The following is a 22658-nucleotide window of genomic DNA, read 5'->3' on the forward strand; positions in this document are numbered from 1 at the left end:
GGGTCTGAATACTTTCTGAAGGCAACCACAAGGGTTTACTAATGAGCCATGCGAGATAGAAAAAAATGAATCATAATAGAGGACTACTGAAATTATATTATTTCACTGTAGATAAGGGAAGGGCAGGTTCAAATAAAAACATGACAGCCAGACAAGCCAGTGTATGAATCAAACGGATTTGCATATTAATTGAGTGGCAATGAGCTGACTTTGTGATCTGTAAGGTAAGTAACTTTAATGTGTCAAGTAGATTACATGTTTTCTTTGCTATTTCAGAAACATAGCAACGTTTACATGTTGTAATGTTAACAAGGTACCCAAAACACCAGTCTCAATGTCAACAGTGAAGAGGCGACTCCAGGATGCTGACCTTCAAGGCAGAGTTGCAAAGAAAAAGCCATATCTCAGACTGGCCAATAAAAAGAAAAGATTAAGATGGGCAGTCTGAGATATGGCTTTTTCTTTGCAATTCTGCCTAGAAGGTCAGCATCACGGAGTCGCCGCTTCACTGTTGACATTGAGACTGGTGTTTTGCGGGTACTATTTCATGAAGCTGCCAGTTGAGGACCTGTGAGGCGCCTGTTTCTCAAACTAGACACTCTAATGTATTTGTCCTCTTGCTCAGTTGTGCACCGGGGCCTCCCACTCCTCTTTCTATTCTGGTTAGAGCCAGTTTGCGCTGTTCTGTGAAGGGAGTAGTACACAGCGTTGTACGAGATCTTCAGTTTCTTGGCAATTTCACGCATGGAATAGCCTTCATTTCTCAGAACAAGAATAGACTGTTTAGTTTCAGAAGAAACCTGTAATCGAACCCCCAATTGCTGATGCTCCAGATACTCAGCTAGTCTCAAGAAGGCCAGTTTTATTGCTTCTTTAATCAACCGTTTTCAGCTGTGCTAACATAATTGCAAAAGGGATTTCTAATGATCAATTAGCCTTTTAAAATGATAAACTTGGATTAGCAAACACAACGTGCCATTAGAACACAAGACTGACGGTTGCTGATAATGGGCCTCTGTACGCCTATGTAGACATTCCATTAAAAATCTGCCATTTCCAGCTACAATAGCCATTTACAACATTAACAATGTCTACACTGTATTTCTGATCAATTTGATGTTATTTTAATGGACATAAAAATTGCTTTCTTTCGAAAAACAAGGACATTTCTAAGTGACCCCAAACTTTTGAACGGTAGTGTGTATATATATATATATATATATATATATATATATATATATATATATATATATATACAGTGGGGAGAACAAGTATTTGATACACTGTCGATTTTGCAGGTTTTCCTACTTACAAAGCATGTAGAGGTCTTTAATTTTTATCATAGGTACACTTCAACTGTGAGAGACGGAATCTAAAACAAAAATCCAGAAAATCACATTGTATGATTTATTAGTAATTAATTTGCATTTTATTGCATTGTGTATATATATATATATATATATACAGTACCAGTCAAAAGTTTGAACACACCTACTCATCCAAGGGTTTGTCTTTATTTTTACTATTTTCTGCATTGTAGAATAATAGAGAAGACATCAAAACTATGAAATAACACATATGGAATCATGTAGTAATCAAAAAAGTGTTAAACAAATCAAAATATATTATATATTTGAGATTCTTCAAAGTAACCACACTTTGCCTTGATGACAACTTTGCACACTCTTGGCATTCTCTCAACCAGCTTCATGAGGTAGTCACCTGGAGGATAAGTTCATTACAGTTAACTGCACCTCAGATTGCAGCCCAAATAAATGCTTCACAGCGTTCAAGTAACAGACTCATCTCAACATCAACTGTTCAGAGGAGACTACGTGAATCAGGCCTTCATGGTCGAATTGCTGCAAAGAACCCACTACTAAAGGACACCAATAAGAAGAAGAGACTTGCTTAGGCCAAGAAACACAAGCAATGGACATTAGACTGGTGGAAATCTGTCCCGTGGTCTGATGAGTCCAAATTTGAGATTTTTGGTTAGTGAGATGCAGAGTAGGTGAACGGATTATCTCAGCATGTGTGGTTCCCACCGTGAAGCATGGAGGAGGAGGTGTGATGGTGTGGGGGTGCTTTGCAGGTGACACTGTCAGTGATTTATTTTGAATTCAAGGCACACTTAACCAGCATGGCTACCACAGCATTCTGCAGCGATACGCCATCCCATCTGGTTTAAGCTTAGTGGGACTATCATTTGTTTTTCAACAGGACAATGACCCAAAACACACCTCCAGGCTGTGTAAGGGCTATTTGACCAAGAAGGAGAGTGATGGAGTGCTGCATCTAATGACCTGGCCTCCACAATCACCCAACCTCAACCCAATTGAGATGGTCTGAGATGAGTTGGACAGCAGAGTGAAGGAAAAGCAGCCAACAAGTGCTCAGCATATGTGGGAACTCCTTCAAGACTGTTGGAAAATCATTCCTCATGAAGCTGGTTGAGAGAATGCCAAGAGTGTGCAAAGCTGTCATCAATTCAAAGGGTGGCTACTTTGAAGAATCTCAAATATAAAATACTACATGATTGGTTACTACATGATTCCATATGTGTTATTTCATAGTTTTGATGTCTTCACTATTATTCTACAATGTAGAAAATAGTAAAAAATAAAATAAAGAAAAACCCTGGAATGAGTAGGTATGTCCAAACTTTTGACTGATACTGTCAAAGTTTGGACATATATATACAGTACCAGTCAAAATTTTGGACACACCTACTCATTCCAGGGTTTTTCTTTATTTTTTACTATTTTCTACATTGTAGAATAATAGTGATGACATCAAAACTATGAAATAACACATATGGAATCATGTAGTATGTTACAGGAGGGGGTCGCAGTTCCGGAGCGACCCACTAGGTGTCATCCTCCGACAACCTTAGGCACCTCCTCACTCACAGTCGGGACTAATCATCTTCCTATTGGTGTCACCTGTGTCTGTCTGATTCACCTGTGTATTTATGCCCTCACTTCCCTATGTTCCCTTGCTCAGTTTTCTCTGCTAGTTTCACTATGCCAAGCAGTACTAATCAGTGTCTGATCACAGGACGTATGGACAGGTAAGTGAGAAGTGTTCTCCCTGTTTATTATTTCAGTCATTGTTAGTATTTCGTATTTTTGGCTGTCTGCCTGTTTTTTGGAGTCTTATTTGCTCTGCCTTTCTTTTATTGTGTTAAGTCTGTTGTTTTGTATCCTGGCTTCGGGACCATCAGTAAAGTGCACTGCACCTGGGTCACACCTCACACCAACCCTTACAGTAGTAACCAAAAAAGTGTTAAACAAATCAAAATATATTTTATATTTGAGATTCTTCAAAGTAGCCACCCTTTGAATTGACAGCTTTGCACACTCTTGGCATTCTCTCAACCAGCTTAATGAGGTGGAATGCATTTCAATTAACAGGTGTGCCTTCTTAAAAGTTAATTTGTTAAATTGATTTCCTTCTTAATGCGTTTGAGCCAATCAGTTGTGTTGTGATAAGGTAGGGGGGGTATACAGAAGATAGCCCTATTTATGGCAAGAACAGCTCAAATATGCAAAGAGAAACAACAGTCCATCATTACTCTAAGACATGAAGGTCCGTCAATACGGAAAATGTCAAGAACTTTGAAAGTTTCTTCAAGTGCAGTCGCAAAAACCATCAAGCACTATGATGAAACTGGCTCTCATGAGAACCGCGACAGGAATGGAAGACCCAGAGTTACCTCTGCTGCAGAGGAGAAGTTCATGCGAGTTACAAGCCTCAGAAATTGCAGCCCAAATAAATGCTTCACAGAGTTCAAGTAACAGACACATCTCAACATCAACTGTTCAGAGGGGACTGTGTGAATCAGGCCTTCATGGTCAAATTGCTGCAAAGAAACCACTACTAAAGGACACCAAGAAGGAGAGACCTGCTTGGGCCAAGAAACACAAGCAATGACATTAGACCGGTCCAAATTTGAGATTTTTGGTTCCAACTGACATTTCGTTGTGTGGGTGAACGAATGATCTCCGCATGTGTATTTCCCACCGTAAAGCATGGAGGACGAGGTGTTATGGTGTGGGGGTGCTTTCCTGGTGACACTCTCTTTTGATTTATTTAGAATTCAAGGCACACTTAACCAGCATGGCTGCGACAATATTCTACGGTGATATGCCATCCCATCTAGTTTGGGCTTAGTGGGACTGTCATTTCAAGACTGTTGGAAAAGCATTCCAGGTGAAGTTGGTTGAGGGAATGCCAAGAGTGTGCAAAGCTGTAATCAAGGCAAAGGGTGGCTATTTGTTTACTACATGATTCCATATGTGTTATTTCATAGTTTTGATGTCTTCACTAGTCTACAATTTAAAAATAAAGAAAAACCCTTGAATGAGTAGGTGTGTCCAAACTTTTGACTGGTAGTGTATGTTTCTCTGCCTCAAGGGTCCCTTAAGAGCTTCAGCCCCTGTAAGCCTCTGCATTAAACAGGCCTTGGATCAGCTCTATGCAGCTGTTGCAAGAGCAAATTTTTCACTGGCTGTCCATGGTCGCAAAAACAATGATAGATGGGCAGCTTCAACTTATTCAGTTCAACCATTATTGGGTTAAAATACACAGACATTTGTGAACAGCCATCCACAACAACCACAATCGGCGAGGGGCAAAAATCTAAACGAGAGAACAGCAGTGTGATTCACATCAATGCACTATGTAGATATAAAAAGTTATATCCGTATCGCCTGTAGGCTACACCACTGCTCTCGTCATTACCCCCAAGTGTTTATTTAAGTTGGATGATCTTTGGATGCCGACAGCAGGCACACCATTGGAAGACAGCTTTGACTGTGGCTTATAAACACCTGTTCCTGCGATCCATCACACACATTTTTACATTTTAGTCATTTAAGAGACCCTCTTATCCAGAGCGACTTAGCGTTAGTGAGTGCATACATGTTCATACATATGGTGAGTCATCACAGTGGTCTCCGACTTGTGGTCAGACTCGCTCAGGTGGAACAAACTTAAACTTGCGCCTTTTTTCAATGCTGATTTGAATGTCATTGAGAACCGAAAGGTGTCAGATTTTTTTTCTGCAAACATCCGGTCTGAAAAGTAATCCTAGAAGTAATCATCTAGTTCTTAAAGTATCTGTAATCTGATTACAATATTATTGCTTTCACACCTACTCCCGCTCGACGTCGCCATTCTACTAACCACCGGCCCTGGCAATCATCATTGCACACACCTACTCCCCATCGTTACGCACACCTGGACCTCACCGTCACCTTGATTATTCTCCCTTTATTTAGCCCTCAGTAGCCGCAGTATTGGTTTTTGTCACTTCGGCACGCTTCTCCTGTTTTTGTGTATCTACCTTATCATTAGACTTACCTTCTGCACCTGCTTCCTGACTCCAAGCATATATGTTACATTTGCTGGTAATTGAACGGATTACTTAATATATATATATATATATAATCCGTTATATATCCCCAACCCTGATAGTAAGTCAATTATGAGATAGTATATCATAATAATGAGAAACAAAGTCATAATTATGAGAAAGTATTCACACCCCTTGACTTTTTCCACATTTTGTTGTGTTACAGCCTGAATTTAAAATTGATCAAATGTACATTTGTTGTCACTGGCCTACACATGACGTCAAAGTGGAATTATGTTTTTTGACATTTTTACAAATTAATAAAAAAGAGAAGCTGAAATGTCTTGAATCAATAAGTATTCAACCCCTTTCTTATGGCAAGCCTAAATAAGTTCAGGAGTAAACATTTCCTTAACAAGTCACAATAAGTTATATGGACAATAATAGTGTTAACATTATTTTTTAAATGACTACCTCATCTCTGTACCCCACACATACAATTATCTGTAAGGGCCCTCAGTCGAGCAGTGAATTTCAAACACTGATTCAACCACAAATACCAGGGAGGTTTTCCAATGCCTTGCAAGGGCACCTATTGGGAGATGGGTAAAAATAAGAAACAGACATTGAATATCCCTTTGAGCATGGTGAAGTTATTAATTACACTTTGGATGGTGTAACAATACACCCAGTCACTACAAAGATACAGGCGTCCTTCCTAACTCAGTTGCCAGAGAGGAAGGAAACCGCTCAGGGATTTCACTGAGGCGCATGGTGACTTCTAAACAGTTACAGAGTTTAATGTCTGTGATAGAAGAAAACTGAGGATGGATCAACAACATTGTAGTTACCCCACAATATTAAGCTAATTGACAGAGTGAAAAGAAGGAAGCCTGAACAGAATATAAAATATTCCAAAACATGCATCCTGTTTGCAACAAGGCACTATTGTGATACTGCATAAAATGTGGCAAAGCAATTGACTTTTTTGTCCTGAATATGAAGGGTTATGTTTGGGGCAAATACAACACATTACTAAGTACCACTATCCATATTTTCAAACATAGTGGTGGCTGCATCATGTTATGTGTATGCTTTTAATTGTTAAGGACTGGATAATTGTTCAGACTGAACCAGGTTTTTCATTTTTCAGAAACGGAATGGTGCTAAGCGCAGGCAAAATCCTAGAGGAAAACCTGGTTCAGTCTGCTTTCCACCAGATGAATTGTGAAGACAATAACCTAAAACACAAGGCCAAATCTTCACTGGAGTTGCTTACCAAGAAGACCGGGACTGTTCCTGAGTGGCCGCCTTACAGTTTTGACTTAAATCTACTTTAAAATCTATGGCAAGACCTGAAAGTGGTTGTTTAGCAATGATCAACAACCAATTTGACAGAGCTTGAAGAATTTTGAAAAGAATAATGGGCAAATGTTGCACAATCCAGGTGTGGAAAGCTCTTAGACTTACCCAGAAAGACTCAATCGCTGCTAAAGGTGCTTCTACAAAGTATTGACTCAGGGGTGTGAATACTTATGTAAATAGGATTTCTGTATTTCATTTTCAATACATTTGGAAAATGTGTCTAAAAACATGTTTTGACTTTGTCATTATGGGGTATTGTGTGTAGATGGGTGAAATGTGTTATTTATTTCATCCATTTTGAATTCAGGTTGTAACACAACAAAATGTGGGATAAGTCAAGGGATATGAATACTTTCTGAAGGCACTGTAAGTCATACTTATGAGATAGTATGTCATAATTATGAGGTAGTAAGTCTGAATCATGGACATTGAATAGTCCTGCAGGTGGACACCTTTTTAAAGGGGCAATCTGGGATTCAAACAATAACAAAGTGTACTCCACATCACTTTATTTGGTAAACAGCTGAGGAATGGGGCAGGAGAAATATGACCACTCTCAAATACATAGACGCAAGGACTCTCACATATGAACCCAAAATATAAGCTTGTTTACTCCATTGTTTGTAAACAATGTAGATGTAAACAAACACTGTATAGCTTCAAAACATGGTCAAGTCAATCATTTTGATCTCATTGATGGTCAGTCCTTGAATCATTCTTCAAGAATCAATGGCTATATATTAATAATTTTAACTTCCCAAAATGGATGTACCAATCCCAGATTGCCCCTTTAATTTAATGAATTAAAGAGATTATCCTGTACTTTTGTATACTTTTTATCCAGTAGTTCTGAAAGTAGAGGGACAAATTGCGTACGACGTCATATATATATATATATATATATATATATATATACAGATATGTGCACCACGTCATTGCTCTCTCTCGCTCTGCTGTGTGTCCATCTTGCTAGCTTTCACTCAAATGGCGAGGGGCTGAAGCTCATTGGCTAGAACTCTAATTGCTAGGGTGCTGCCCAAAGTGGAGGAAACTGTAGGGAAAATGGCGCAGCACTAGTCTGAGTACCAGTCTCTCTCTTTAGCTAACATTCCACTTGCCACTCCTTGTCAATGCCAAAGAGACTGGCCTTTCAGCAATCTCAATGTTCAATATGCACTGGATTTATGGCGGAGTTGCTCATTGGTTGTTGGAAATAACTTTAACATTTTCCATGACAAAATGTGGAGCCTCGAAACTATAATGAAAATGTATAACAAAGTCAAAAACAAACATTTAGCTGTTAGCTAGGCTAGTTGTATTTTGAGGCTTAAAATCAAAACGAAGATGTTTTGAGGTTGAAATTGCAGTATGTATTTAGTTTGAGAATTTAGACGTGAGCAAGCAACTGTTGACAGACTGGTTTCTAGACAAACAAAAAATGGATGCTGCGCAACCTGATACCAACATGTTCTGTGGAGAAAAAAGTGGAAGAGTTCCAATATTTGCATAATTGTTGTGATTTGAGGATAGCTGTGAGGGTGATTGAGTCAGGATCAAATTCTCTGTTCTCTTCGAGCACATTAATGATAGAATGTTCATATTTGAAGATGGCAGAAAGGCCAGTCTCTTTGGCACATGACATGGAGTACATGGAGTGGATTAGCTAAAGAAACTGGTACCCAGACTAGCGCAGCACAGCTTCCAGAAAAACTATTGCTTTCAAACTAGGGATTTCGAGGTTAATTGGGGTAAAACAGTAATTCTGCTCAGAGATTATGCATGTATGAACTACTAATTGACACATCCAGCCCAAAGCGGGAGGTTTAAAAAATACTTAGTAGTCGCCAAAGTTCCAGAGCATGTCTGTAATTAAATCTGATGTCAACCAGATGTCATCAAACAGGCACCAACTCACATCAACAAAACGCTCCACTCCATTAATATGGAACAATATCACCATTTTTTACATTTACATTTTAGTCATTTAGCAGACGCTCTTATCCAGAGCGACTTACAGTTAGTGAGTGCATACATTATTATTATTTAAAAAAAAAAAAAATCATACTGGCCCCCCGTGGGAATCGAACCCACAACCCTGGCGTTGCAAACGCCATGCTCTACCAACTGAGCTACATCACCACAAACCCCCTCTCTCTTTCTCTCGCTCTCTCTCACACACACGCACACTCACACACGTGATTGACTATAGGATATACATAAGGTAATCCTTGAAAGTTGAGGGCCCGATGCAAAGTGCACATTGGATTCATGTGATACAGATCGCCTAAAAGTATCTCATAATAATGACTTGCTATCTCATAATTATGACTTTCTTTCTCATAGTTATGACTTAGTAAGTCATGATGATAATAATATACTATCTCATAATGACTTACTAGCTCATGACTTACTATCTCTTTATTATGACTTACTATCTCATAATTATGACTCGCATATCTCATAATAATAACAATTTCATTATTATGACTTAATATCTCATAAGGACATACGATCTCGTAATAAGGACATACGATCTCATAATAAGGACTTACGATCTCATAATAAGGACTTACGATCTCATAATATTGACTTACTATCTCATAACTTGTAGTCAGATTTTCTGTTTTTGGTGGTGGGAACGAGCTTCCATAGATCAGAGACAGGAGGAGAGAAAGATGTTGTTTTTTCATTTGCTGCATTGCAAGGTAATTCATGGAAAATTAGCCTAATGTTTTAAGACTAGGCATAATATAGGTCTAATTACAAGGTATTCAAATAATAAAGCAGAAGATGAAATATTGTTGTTATTTTTAAATCTCATTTTATTTTTAAACTATATTGTGGGTTATGGATAGGCTACAATAACTGGCAGATAAAGGGTTTGGTGGATTATTCATAATTGAAATATCTTTATTTTCATGTAATAAACAGTCCAAAACAAAATATAGATATCAGCTCTGATTTAATTTAAACCCATTCACGAAAAGAGGTTATTGAACACATCCCTAAAAAGGCAACGCTCCAGCCCTGTTTCCATGGTAACAAAACACTCAGCACAGTCGGACGTTTGTTTTGTCACTCGCTGCCAGCTAGCTCAAAATCCATACTCGGGTTTTCTCCGCTCTCTTTTGCCGGTGTCCAGATTTGCAACCGCTGTATAGCTGGAAATGTAAGTAATGTTTTGCAATGACATCACATTAACTTACTAGCTACCTACACTTACATCCATGTACTAAAACGAACACGTATAGATACAGCTAACTAGCTAATGCTAGCTGGCAACGCCTTATTGCGCTAAGCTAACATCGTTACCGAGCTAGCCATTTGGCCAGCAGTGTTGGCTAGGATGACAATGTACTGCGTTCTTTTTCCATCAGAAAGACGACAGTAGACATGAACACTGACACAGATCGCCGACAAAACGACAATGGCAAGTACAGAGGGTCTTCAAATGTGCAAAGCTGACTAGCTAGCTAACTTAGCTAGCATAGCTAACTCCCGTTAGCTGTGAAGGCCTAGCTAATACCTCTGACTCTCTTGGCTAGCTAGCTACACCTCTTATTCTAACGAGCCTCTAAGATGTAACGTTACCAGGTGAAGGTGCTAGCTAGTTGAAGTAGCTAACGTTAGCTAGCGAACTAGCTACAACTTGAAGCAAAGCCTTATAATTGTGTTTGTGTTTTTTAGGCGTTGCCAATGGCGATGATTCAACAAAAGCTGCCCCGACCTCCCAGATTCCTGGGCTGTCTGAAGATGCTAACAATGGTCCTGAGGAGAGGTCTAAAGGACGCCGTACGGGAGTTAATGAGTCCGATTCTGCTTATACTAAACTGGCTAAACAAGGAGGACAGAGGGGTAAAAACTGTATTCTGTTTTAACTAGAAGTAACAAAGATTATCTCCCCTTTCATCTGTGGAAATAAAGTAAGTTATAGCTAGCTATCTGTCTAGCTCATAGACTGTAAAAAGGTGCAGCTAGGTAAAAGGACACACCCATCCAGTTTGGAAGGATGGCCTAGCGAGACTACTAACGTTAACTGGCAAACTCACTCGCTAACTAGCAAATAACTAGTAGTATTCCAGGGGATCCAAAACGTTTTCACTCAGGCCCCCCTTTCAGCATAGGGGAACATCCCGCATGACAGGAGGAAAACTGATGATGCACTACCCAATTTCAAAATTGCAGCTTGTGCATACTACTATTACAACTTTAAAGAGTAAGTTGAAAGCCGGACTGAGTTCCTTTAAAAAGGGAGCCCCTGCTGATCCCTGGGGCACGCCCCACAGTTTGGGAACCACTAGTGTACAACATTGATAACCAAGTTCTTTTCATTCATTTACAGGTTTATTGTGGCACGAGGAGACCAATTTGGACACCAAACCTAACTCTGCATCATCTTACAAAGCTCCTAACTGGTTCTCTGGATCTCCAAAAGCTCAAGAGCAAGCAAGGTAAAGGCAAATTAAGATGAGAATAATGACAGTCACTCTGGAATTAAAAAGTAATCTATTTGTGAAGGTAGTTTGTTAGTAATTTATGCCTACTTAGCTAGGCCAAGATGGATTGTGTGCATTGATCATTCAAATTGCATATTTGTTTAAGGTTGTATGGCATGTACCCTATTGTAAAACGGGTGTGTTCAGTTTATTAAATGTTTTGCTACATTGCGTGACGGTTTGTACCGAATGACACGTTTTCCCCAAACGGTGCCCACCGTTCTTCAACAGCCTTTGTATGTTTGTATGGAGTGTGGCCTGATCAATATGGGCGCGGTCACCATTTGAAATCGCAAAACTCATGCAAGACACTGTATACACATTCACCCTCTGGGCCACCGTTATCACAACATCCTTCAACTAGTCATTCAGAACAGCACCGTCTCTGTCGTATCAAAGCGTCTGCTAAATGACTTAAATGTAATGTAAATGTATCAAACATTGCACATTGTTGAGTCCAGCTGAACGCAGCCCAGTTATACAGGCTAAGGCTATTATTAGTATAATGGATTATTTGACATTTGTACATTTTGTCTTTCTTCCAGCCCAACTGAGAGCTTCCAAAACTACATGTCAACTAATGCTCCCTTTGGGAGTGATAATAAGTCAACTTGGGAAAGGGACTTTGATGACAAAGAGAAGGTAAATGGAGAAATCCTTGCAATTTCACTTCAGCAAATGTAACATTATTTCACCATTCATATCATATTGTGCTACTATAAATTGAGTTAATAGTTTATTCTCAGGTCTTCGAAGTACAGTATGCAGACAGACCTGTTTAGATTATTTAGATTTACTGATCTATTTCAGACATTGACTTCCTTTTTTGGCAGTATTATCACCTGCCTATCACCTATCATGAAAAGCTAAATGATTTTGGCGCAGTAAAAATAATAACAATATTAGCGAACAATGAATAGGGTTCTCAGACTTAACACCTACTGAATCTAGTAAACTTATAACCAACCACTATACCACCATCTTTGGCTATGTCAACCTTTGTTGCTGAAATGTATTTGATTAGCGTCAAATTGTCACTGGCGTTTACGATATTTGAATTATTCTAGATTTATAAGATTCCTCTCTTGCTGTTGCAGGGATTGAGTAGAACGTGACCAGTATGAAAAATGTATGCACTCACTAAAACTGTAAGTCGCTCTGGATAAGAGCGTCTGCTAAATGACTATAATGTAAATGTAGGTCCAATAGAAGCAGATTTTTGCCAACTGAAATAGGGGGTTTCATCTCTGTTCAATCCTGACGTGATTCCAGATGATAAATTACTATTCAAGACACTTTTGGTTTTGCTGTCAGATCTCTCCCAACAGCCAGATGGAGAACTTGTCCATAGCATCAGGAAAGAATGAAGATGCAGCAGGCAATTTCAAGAAAATGTGAGTGACCCCTTTGAAATATTTGCACCATATATCCACAAGATGGCAATGTGCTACTTTTTCATTCACAGCACAGAAGAGTGCAGCTCCAGACAGCTTGGGCACCTTTACAATATGTAACTCTTTGTTATAGGCTCAAAGATTCAGTCATATATATATATATATATATATATATATATATACTGTACAAAAATATAAAGGCAACAATTTAAACGATTTTACTGAGTTACAGAAATGAACATTCAATTCTCTGGCAACAGCTCTGGTGGACATTCCTGCAGTCAGCATGCCAATTGCACGTGCCTTCAAAACTTGAGACATTTGTGGCATTGTGTTGTGTGACAAAACTGCACATTTTAGAGTGACCTTTTATTGTTCCCAGTACAATATGCACCTGTGTAATGATCATGCTGTTTTAATCAGCTTCTTGATATGCCACACCTGTCAGGTGGATGGATTATTTTGGCAAAGGAGAAATATTCACAAACAGGGATAGTCTACAAATTTGTGTGCATAATTTGAGAGAAATAAGCTTTTTGTGCGTATGGAAAATGTCTGATCTTTTATTTCAGCTCATGAAACATCGGACCAACACTTTACATGTTGCATTTATATTTTGTTCAGTGTATTTACAGTCAAATAGAAATAGAGGTCAAACACATGACTTCAGTATGTAATTCATATTGATTGTTAATGATATGGGATTCTTTGTACTGTAAGGATACAAATAATTATAAAGTACTGTTTTGTAATGTAAAAAAATGGTAACAGCATTTCTGTGATCATTCTAAAAAATACTTCATAAATTGTGACAAAGTGTTTGAAGTAATATGGGAAAAATATATAATATGTTGCCGGTTACTGGTTTTGATAGAACAGGGGCCAGCTCTTAGGCCTATGTAGGATGAACATACTGTGGAAACAAACTAAGCTGCATATCGCCCCAAAATAGCCATAGTATTGTGTACTTGTTTACTGCACACATTATATAATGATAGAACCATGCAAACAAATGTTGGAATAGTTTTTTGCACATAAAATGGCCCTAAAATATACAAATGCAAAATCAATTTTATAAATAAAACAATTTGCCATATGGAAACACTGTGACAACGGTAATTCGTAAACTACAAAAATCATAACAAATGTTGGTTTCTAATATAAAGTAGGTGTTTGAATTATAATTGTATCGTTCTTATTCATTCACACTCTGAAATTATGTTTTCTTGAAATAAAGAATTCACTCTGGCCGTATTTTTAGTTTTACTAATGGATATTATACATTTAATTGTACTGTATTATCCATATGTATATAAATACATTGTTTGGCTATATGTTATCTTTACAAAAAAATATGTTAAATTCATATGACTCATGCCAATATTACTTTAAAATTACAGAAAATGACTTTCACTGTCTTTTGCCTAAGACTTCCAGGAACCTCCCACTTGAGTTGCAGTGCCATCGCACAGTGTTTTCATTTGGCAACAAATATATCTGATCAGTTTCCTAAGAACAAATACTTGGAAAATCTGATTTAATGTTTAATATCTCTTGAGATTGAGTTTCCATTTTTTATTGAAGGAGATATGTACAGATAGTTTTATGAGAACAATTTGTGGAGCATTTCAATAACGGCTAGCTATTTCTGCGTTCGCGGCTAGTCGGAACTAGGAAACTCTGACATTTCCGACTTGCTAACTGGTTGTAGTTATACAAGTGCTGCGTTCAACCAGTTAGCAAGTCAGAAATTTCAGAGTTTCCTTATTCCGAATAGCACATGATCGCGTCATGTGTGCGGGAGAGGAGGTGCATGTCATGTGACTTCACCAAAGGACATCATTGGCTAGTCTAAGGCCCCCCCCCTTTTGTCAAGTTCAATGGTGTTTGTATTTCTTCATTCATGGAAGCAAGTGGGTGAAGAGAAATGGTATGTTGCCACATGGCAACATTTTATGCATCAAATGTGAAAAGTAGACTCATTTACCAAGCTCAACAGTCTTCATGAGTGTTAATTAAAGCTACACTCTTGGTGTATTTGTGTTTCAGCCCAGCAACCCCGCTACCAATTGATGGGGCTGAAGAAATGTAACTATTTTAACATTTACAGACCGCTTTGGATGCAATTCCATGATATCATCAACATAGTTTTTAAAATGTTTGAAGCTATATATTGTTAACAAACGCATTTGTTTAAAAACAATGGAGTAAAGCAACATTAGATTTTGAGTTATGAAGGGTTAAGACCGTTTTACTCACAAGCTCGAGGCAAGTTATGTTATGCAATTTTTATTACATTATTCAAGAATCAATAGGTATTGGCCTCTTTTTATTTTGGTGACCAAAATCGGCTGCAAATATCCCAGATTGCACCTTTGTCACTCCAGAAGCTTGCAGATTCAATGTGCTGACAATATTCGCTGTGGTAGTCTTGGAACTGGCCTCCCTAGTTCTCATACAATATAGCACTACCCAAAACTCCTGCCCCACACTTTTTAAGAATGGATAAGGCCGCTGTGATGTGGCCAAGGCATAGAGTTAGTTAAATGACTCCTCTTTCTATCTGTCCCATTATGGCATCTGTAACAGCACGGGCAGCACCATTGAAGCCATCTCCATTTTGAAGTAGTCCGTTTTCTTCTTCTTTTGTGTTTGAAAAAAAGCATAAAGCTAATAATGGTGATTTACCACCACCTGCAGTGCTGGTGACCTGAACCCAATCTTGTCATTGATTTATTGTGGACACCAGATGGCGATGACATTTACAAACCATAGTTAAGTCAATTTGAAGAAGTAGACAATAGTGATGCGTGGGTCAGCTGTTTGTTCACCCGCACCCACCCGCAATTGCTAATAACCCATCCGCAACCGCCCGACTATATGTGATCAAGTGAAAATCTGGGACCCTAACCCACAAATAGGCCGATAGAAAATGTGATGTACAGTCAGACGGCAGAACAATTTTTCGACAGGGGGTGCAGGATTTCTTTTTTTAAGACTAATTTAGATATGTTTCTGCTTTTCAACTTGTCTATAATTAGATACATGCAGCTTTTCTTCTGTCATTACTGCCCTAGAAGACTAAATACACCCTGAATAATCAAACATCAATGTCATGTCATTAATCGACGAATTCAATCTAGTTGACATTGTTAAAGTTCCCTTTCATCTCTGCTTCTCTCCTGCAGCAGACATTTAGGGACTGGAAGAAAATGCAATAACCCCCAAATCTACAAATGACATCATTTTGACTGGTTTTAAGGAAATTAATAGCAGTGAAAAATAAATATTTCTGATAAGATTTAAATTAGTCTTGGATGCATATTTTATGTGGTTGAAATACTATCAGCTTTTAGGACGCTGATAAAGATGGCACCTTTACAGACGGTCCCTAACCGCGCATTCATTCTTTCAAGATGCTGAAAGAAATCACATTTCTCCATTCCTGTTCCCGAGTCAAAATGTACATTTGGTGTATCATTTTACTGCAAGAAATGCTTAATTCTGCAGGAGTTAATATTATATTAGGCTAAGTGAAGAGTTAATATTATATTAGGCTAAGTGAGAGGTTATACAGTGCAATGAAAAAGTATTTGCCCCCTTTCTAATTTTCTCTACTTTTGCATATTTGTGATACTGAATGTTATCAGATCTTCAACCGAAACCTAATATTAGATAAAGGGAACATAAGTGAACAAATAACACAACAATTACATATTTATTTCATAAACAAAGTTACGCAACACCCAATTCCCCTGTGTGAAAAAGTAATTGCCCCCTTACACTCAATAACTGGTTGTGCCACCTTTAGCTGCAATGACTCCAACCAAATGCTTCGATCAGTCTCACGTCGCTGTGGAGGAATTTTGGCCCACTCTTCCATGCAGAACTGCTTTAACTCAGTGACGTGTGGGTTTTCAAGCATGAACTGCTCGTTTCAAGTCCTACCACAACATCTCAATTGGGATTAGGTCTGGATTTTGACTAGGCCATTCCAAAACTTCCAATTTGTTGCTTTTTAGCAATTTTCATGTAGACTTGATTGTGTGTTTTGGATCATTGTCTTGCTGCATGACCCAGCTGCGCTTCAGCTTCAGCTCACAGACGGATGGTCTGACATTCTCCTGTAGAATTCTCTGATACAGAGCAGAATTCATGGTTCCTTCTATTAAGGCAAGTCGTCCAGGTCCTGAGGCAGCAAAGCATCCCCAAACCATCACACCACCACCACCATGCTTGACCTTTGGTATGATGTTCTTACTGTGGAATGCAGAGTTTGGTTTTCGCCAGGCATTACTGGAACCATGTCGTCCAAAAAGTTATACTTTTGAATCATCTGGCCATAGAACGTTCTTCCAAGAGTCTTGATGATCATCCAGGTGCTTTTTGTCAAACTTGAGTCAACATTTTGGACGAGATGGGTCCCATTATGCCTGGCGAAAACCAAACACTGCATTCCACAGTAAGAACATCATACCAAAGGTCAAGCATGATGGTGGTGGTGTGATGGTTTGGGGATGCTTTGCTGCCTCAGGACCTGGACGACTTGCCTTAATAGAAGGAACCATGAATTCTGCTCTGTATCAGAGAATTCTACAGGAGAATGTCAGACCATCCGTCTGTGAGCTGAAGCTGAAGCGCAGCTGGGTCATGCAGCAAGACAATGATCCAAAACACACAATCAAGTCTACATGAAAATTGCTAAAAAGCAACAAATTGGAAGTTTGAATGGCCTAGTCAAAGTCCAGACCTAATCCCAATTGAGATGTTGTGGCAGGACTTGAAACGAGCAGTTCATGCTTGAAAACCCACACGTCACTGAGTTAAAGCAGTTCTGCATGGAAGAGTGGGCCAAAATTCCTCCACAGCGACGTGAGAGACTGATCAACAACTACAGGAAGCATTTGGTTGGAGTCATTGCAGCTAAAGGTGGCACAACCAGTTATTGAGTGTAAGGGGGCAATTACTTTTTCACATAGGGGAATTGGGTGTTGCATAACTTTGTTTATGAAATAAATATGTAATTGTTGTGTTATTTGTTCACTTATGTTCCCTTTATCTAATATTAGGTTTTGGTTGAAGATCTCCCAACCCATAGGAATCTCCACCCAGTTAACTACTGAAAAATGGTGGAAGGCCTTAATGGCAATGTCCATACAAATATGGGTCCTCTAACTCTATGGGCCAATGCCATACATGCCTGTCTGCAAACCTCCCATGCCTGGCTGCAAATAATACTGATCAAAGAGCACAGATGTCCTCACAAACCGTTCAGCTCAGTTAGCAATATGAACCAATACATCAACAAGTCAATACAGGTCTAAGATTGAATCATACTACACTGGCTCTGACGCTCGTCGGATGTGGCAGGGCTTGAAAACTATTACAGACTACAAAGGGAAGCACAGCCGCGAGCTGCCCAGTGACACAAGCCTACCAGACGAGCTAAACCACTTCTATGCTCGCTTCGAGGCAAGCAACACTGAAGCATGCATGAGAGCACCAGCTGTTCCGGATGACTATGTGATCACGCTCTCCGTAGCCGATGTGAGTAAGACTTTTAAGCAGGTCAACATTCACAAGGCCGCAGGGCCAGACGGATTACCAGGACGTGTACTCCGAGCATGTGCTGACCAACTGGCAAGTGTCTTCACTGACATTTTCAACATGTCCCTGACTGAGTCTGTAATACCAACATGTTTCAAGCAGACCACCATAGTCCCCGTGCCCAAGAACTCTAAGATAACCTGCCTAAATGACTACCGACCCGTAGCACTGACGTCTGTAGCCATGAAGTGCTTTGAAAGACTGGTCATGGCTCACATCAACAGCATAATCCCAGAAACCCTAGACCCACTCCAATTTGCATACCGCCCCAACAGATCCACAGATGATGCAATCTCTATCGCACTCCACACTGCCCTTTCCCACCTGGACAAGAGGAACACCTACGTGAGAATGCTATTCATTGACTACAGCTCAGCATTCAACACCATAGTGCCCTCTAAGCTCATCACTAAGCTAAGGATCCTGGGACTAAACACCTCCCTCTGCAACTGGATCCTGGACTTCCTGACGGGCCGCCCCCAGGTGGTAAGGGTAGGTAACAACACATCTGCCACACTGATCCTCAACACGGGGGCCCCTCAGGGGTGCGTGCTCAGTCCCCTCCTGTACTCTCTGTTCACCCATGACTGCATGGCCAGGCACGACTCCAACACCATCATTAAGTTTGCCGACGACACAACAGTGGTAGGCCTGATCACCGACAACGATGAGACAGCCTATAGGGAGGAGGTCAGAGATCTGGCCGTGTGGTGCCAGGACAACAACCTCTCCCTCAACGTGACCAAGACAAAGGAGATGATTGTGGACTACAGGAAAAAAAAGAGGACTGAGCACGCCCCCATTCTCACCGACGGGGCTGTAGTGGAACAGGTTGAGAGCTTCAAGTTCCTTGGTGTCCACATCACCAACGAACTATCATGGTCCAAACACACCAAGACAGTCGTGAAGAGGGCACGACAAAGCCTATTCCCCCTCAGGAGACTAAAAAGATTTGGCATGGGTCCTCAGATCCTCAAAAAATTCTACAGCTGCACCATCGAGAGCATCCTGACTGGTTGCATCACCGCCTGGTATGGCAACTGCTTGGCCTCTGACCGCAAGGCACTACAGAGGGTAGTGCGTACGGCCCAGTACATCACTGGGGCAAAGCTCCCTGCCATTCAGGACCTCTATACCAGGCGGTGTCAGAGGAAGGCCCTCAAAATTGTCAAAGACTCCAGCCACCCTAGTCATAGACTGTTCTCTCTGCTACCGCACGGCAAGCGGTACCGGAGTGCCAAGTCTAGGTCCAAAAGACTTCTCAACAGCTTCTACCCCCAAGCCATAAGACTCCTGAACAGCTAATCATGGCTACCCGGACTATTTGCACTGCCCCCCCACCCCATCCTTTTTACGCTGCTGCTACTCTGTTAAGTATTTATGCATAGTCACTTTAACTCTACCCACATGTACATATTACCTCAACTACCTCAACTAGCCGGTGCCCCCGCACATTGACTCTGCAACGGTACCCCCCTGTATATATAGCCTCCCTACTGTCACTTTATTTTACTGTATATATAGCCTCCCTACTGTCACTTTATTTTACTTCTGCTCTTTTTTTCTCAACACTTTTTTTGTTGTTTTATTCTTACTTTTTTTGTTTAAAATAAATGCACTGTTGGTTAAGGGCTGTAAGTAAGCATTTCACTGTAATGTCTGCACCTGTTGTATTCGGCGCATGTGACCAATAAAATTTGATTTGATTTGATAACATTCAGTATCACAAATATGCAAAAGTAGAGAAAATTAGAAAGGGGGCAAATACTTTTTCATAGCACTGTAGACCTACAGTCAGTGTCCAGTTTTCAGTTAGGCTACAATTCCCTTGACGTGCCATATTTGAGAAAATAATAATAATAATAATAATATTTGAAGTCCCTGTCTTTTGACTCTCGAATTTGTGTAATTCATCACACATAACATAGTCGGCACTGCGATCATCCTCTTTTACCACTTCACCAAATCTTTCCCAAACATTACTTTTCTGGCCCTCCCTTTCAACTCTCCATTTCGCCGCTTTTCTCTTATTGAATTAAACTCCAACATTGTCCTTTTTGCCTCAGTGGACCGACGTTATTTCCTCCACCCAAGTTCCCAAAAGCACAGTTAGGCCCTAAAGCTAAGGCTTGCGCACTAACGGCAGATACAAATAATGAAAGAAACCTCAGTGTAGCCTATAGACATGAATTGCACAAGAAATATATTTATGGATTTTAAATGCATTGTTTTCTCTTTATTCAACCCGCCACCTACCCGCCCTTCAGGGGACTGCGGTTATGAGTCACCGCCCTACGGATATAACCGCGGGGACTGCGGGTTATGAGTCAACGGGTTATGAGTCACTAGTAGACAATGCTCTCAACATTGTCTGATCGCTCCCAACCCATAGGAATCTCCACCCAGTTAACTACTGAAAAATGGTGGAAGGCCTTAATGGCAATGTCCATACAAATATGGGTCCTCTAACTCTATGGCCCAATGCCATACATGCCTGTCTGCAAACCTCCCATGCCTGGCTGCAAATAATACTGATCAAAGAGCACAGATGTCCTCACAAACCGTTCAGCTCAGTTAGCTATATGAACCAATACATCAACAAACAGATCGCTAGCTTCAAATAGTGTGATGACATGACCACCCCCTGACTTAGTTTTTGCTTCCAATGTGGTCATTACTCTACAATTCAAGTCATTGTGCAAATGTTTTTTAAATGTGCCACCTGTCAGTGACCTGTGACATTGACCTGTCAAACATGGGCCTACAGATGTCTCTTTTAAGCATATAGCATGATGTCAGAGATGGCAAATAGCTACGGCTACACAGTCAATAAATTATTAGAACCATAATGAATAACAGGACATTTTAAAATGTAAAGATATTGTTGATCCATTTTGTAGGGTATAAAAACATGTATTAGTTCAACTGTAGCTCAGTTAGAGGTGTTTTCAGGGTCCAAATTCAATGTTTGCTGTTAGTGTACTCCCTCTCACCATATCAATATTACCATCAGCTGACTGATTCTCCCACTGTTTTTATGGTTGTTCTGAAGTTTTATGGTTATGAACCCTCCACTAGCTCTAAATGTTCAAGAGCTCAATGATTTTTACGTTTTGTTTCCGCATTTTGTTTAGGCCCCATTTTGCCTCCCGCTGTTTTTTAAATGGTTGCCTTTTGGTCTTGCAGATCTCAGAAATCTCAGAATTCGACCCCTGTCAACATGTCTACGCTCTTGAGCTTCGGCTATTTAGAGGACAAGAAAGGGGCACCAAATACGCATTCATCAAGTAAGTAGATGTTAGTGACTGTGGGTTGATGTTCGAACTTCAAGGTAATTTGAATTCAATTGGCAATTTGTCTCATTGCTCAGAAGCACATGCCCCATAGACTAACTAATAAAATATTGAATGAATATCAAGTAGTATAGATTATCTTTGATGACAAATCATGTATAGATCTACATAATTGATACAAAGGGCACCGAAGTAAGGTTGCAAAATTACAATGCATGTACTGTTCAGACATGATGATATGCCTGTCGGGAAAATTGGAAATCCTGACTTGCATTGTTATCTGTGATCATGGGGTGGGACAGCAAATGAAAATGTGTGGGGAAAACGCGCACACACAAATGAACTTGTGTGTATTCCTGCAGGTTCCAACGAGTAGAAGGGAGCAAGGGCAGTGGCGCACGACTGACTCCTCAATGTTCTCCTCCACAACGTTCCTTCACCAGGTTTTGCCTGTTCACAACCGCATATAGGTGAATTAAAGCAGTTTGTTTTGGTTCAAGTCAGAGTTATAGCACTCTTGTCATGCTACATGTTTATGCTTGTCCCAAGAAGTATACACAACTGCAAAATTAGATTGCACTCAGACCCGCTCTGTTCTGTGCCTGAAGTTGTTGCTAATGAACTGCATTTGCACTGTAACACTAATAACAGCTAATGTACTAGCCTGAGCTATGCTCTTGTTCGTCTGTTGTAGTTTTGGGAAAGATTGTTTACTTTTAAAAGGTGTCTATGGCTTAGAAGGGCTCCTCTAAAAATGCCTGCTGTTTGAAGTGTTATGTGTTTTTTTTGTGCCTCGTTATGGTTGCTATAAAGATTTGTTTTAAAAAAAATAAATGTGTTGTGCATGGAAATATTGGATGTGTTCTCATTCTCTTTGTGTGCTTAATGAAGCACTCGTCACTATTTGAAATGGCACCTAGACATGTATTTGTTGAAATGTGACTCATAGCTAGATTGCTCCAGAGACCTGTGATCTCTGAATTTACTTAATTGTTCCTTCCTCTTTCCCACTGTCATCATAGTAGAAATTATGTTCTACGGATGTAATTGACACAGGATACAAAGTGAATATGCAATATAATTGGACATGTTTCTCCCCATAATGATTAAACAAATGACTAGGATATGCGGCATATCTGAAACA

At 39.8% G+C, this 22658-nt stretch overlaps 1 protein-coding gene across 2 annotated transcripts; it reads left to right on the forward strand.

Annotated features, from left to right (window-relative positions):
* The first annotated feature begins 9747 nt into the window (after positions 1-9747).
* On the forward strand, positions 9748-22367 carry LOC311143603 (uncharacterized protein C7orf57 homolog). 2 transcript variants are annotated; one of them, XM_084179456.1, is made up of 9 exons: positions 9748-9893; positions 10102-10154; positions 10412-10579; positions 11067-11175; positions 11766-11862; positions 12535-12614; positions 14664-14702; positions 21408-21508; positions 21877-22367. In XM_084179456.1, the coding sequence occupies exons 2-9, from the start codon at positions 10118-10120 to the stop codon at positions 21888-21890; spliced, it is 645 nt and encodes a 214-aa protein (XP_084035582.1). In that variant the 5' UTR covers positions 9748-9893; positions 10102-10117; the 3' UTR covers positions 21891-22367. The 2 variants fall into 2 exon arrangements, with proteins under 2 accessions (XP_084035582.1, XP_084035583.1); XM_084179457.1 differs by lacking the exon at positions 14664-14702.
* Positions 22368-22658: the final 291 nt, after the last annotated feature.

Source organism: Coregonus lavaretus, assembly GCF_964263955.1.
Source record: "Coregonus lavaretus genome assembly, chromosome: 16".
NCBI classification, from domain to species: Eukaryota; Metazoa; Chordata; class Actinopteri; order Salmoniformes; family Salmonidae; genus Coregonus; species Coregonus lavaretus.

What these genes read in the sequence shown, in the direction of transcription:
- LOC311143603 (XM_084179456.1), top strand. Translation starts at nt 10,118, where the DNA reads ATGAACACTGACACAGATCGCCGACAAAACGACAATG. An exon ending in GCAGGCAATTTCAAGAAAAT is followed by an intron (nt 12,615 to 14,663) that starts GTGAGTGACCCC and finishes TTTGTGTTTCAG; the next exon opens with CCCAGCAACCCCGCTACCAA. An exon ending in ATTGATGGGGCTGAAGAAAT is followed by an intron (nt 14,703 to 21,407) that starts GTAACTATTTTA and finishes TTGGTCTTGCAG; the next exon opens with ATCTCAGAAATCTCAGAATT.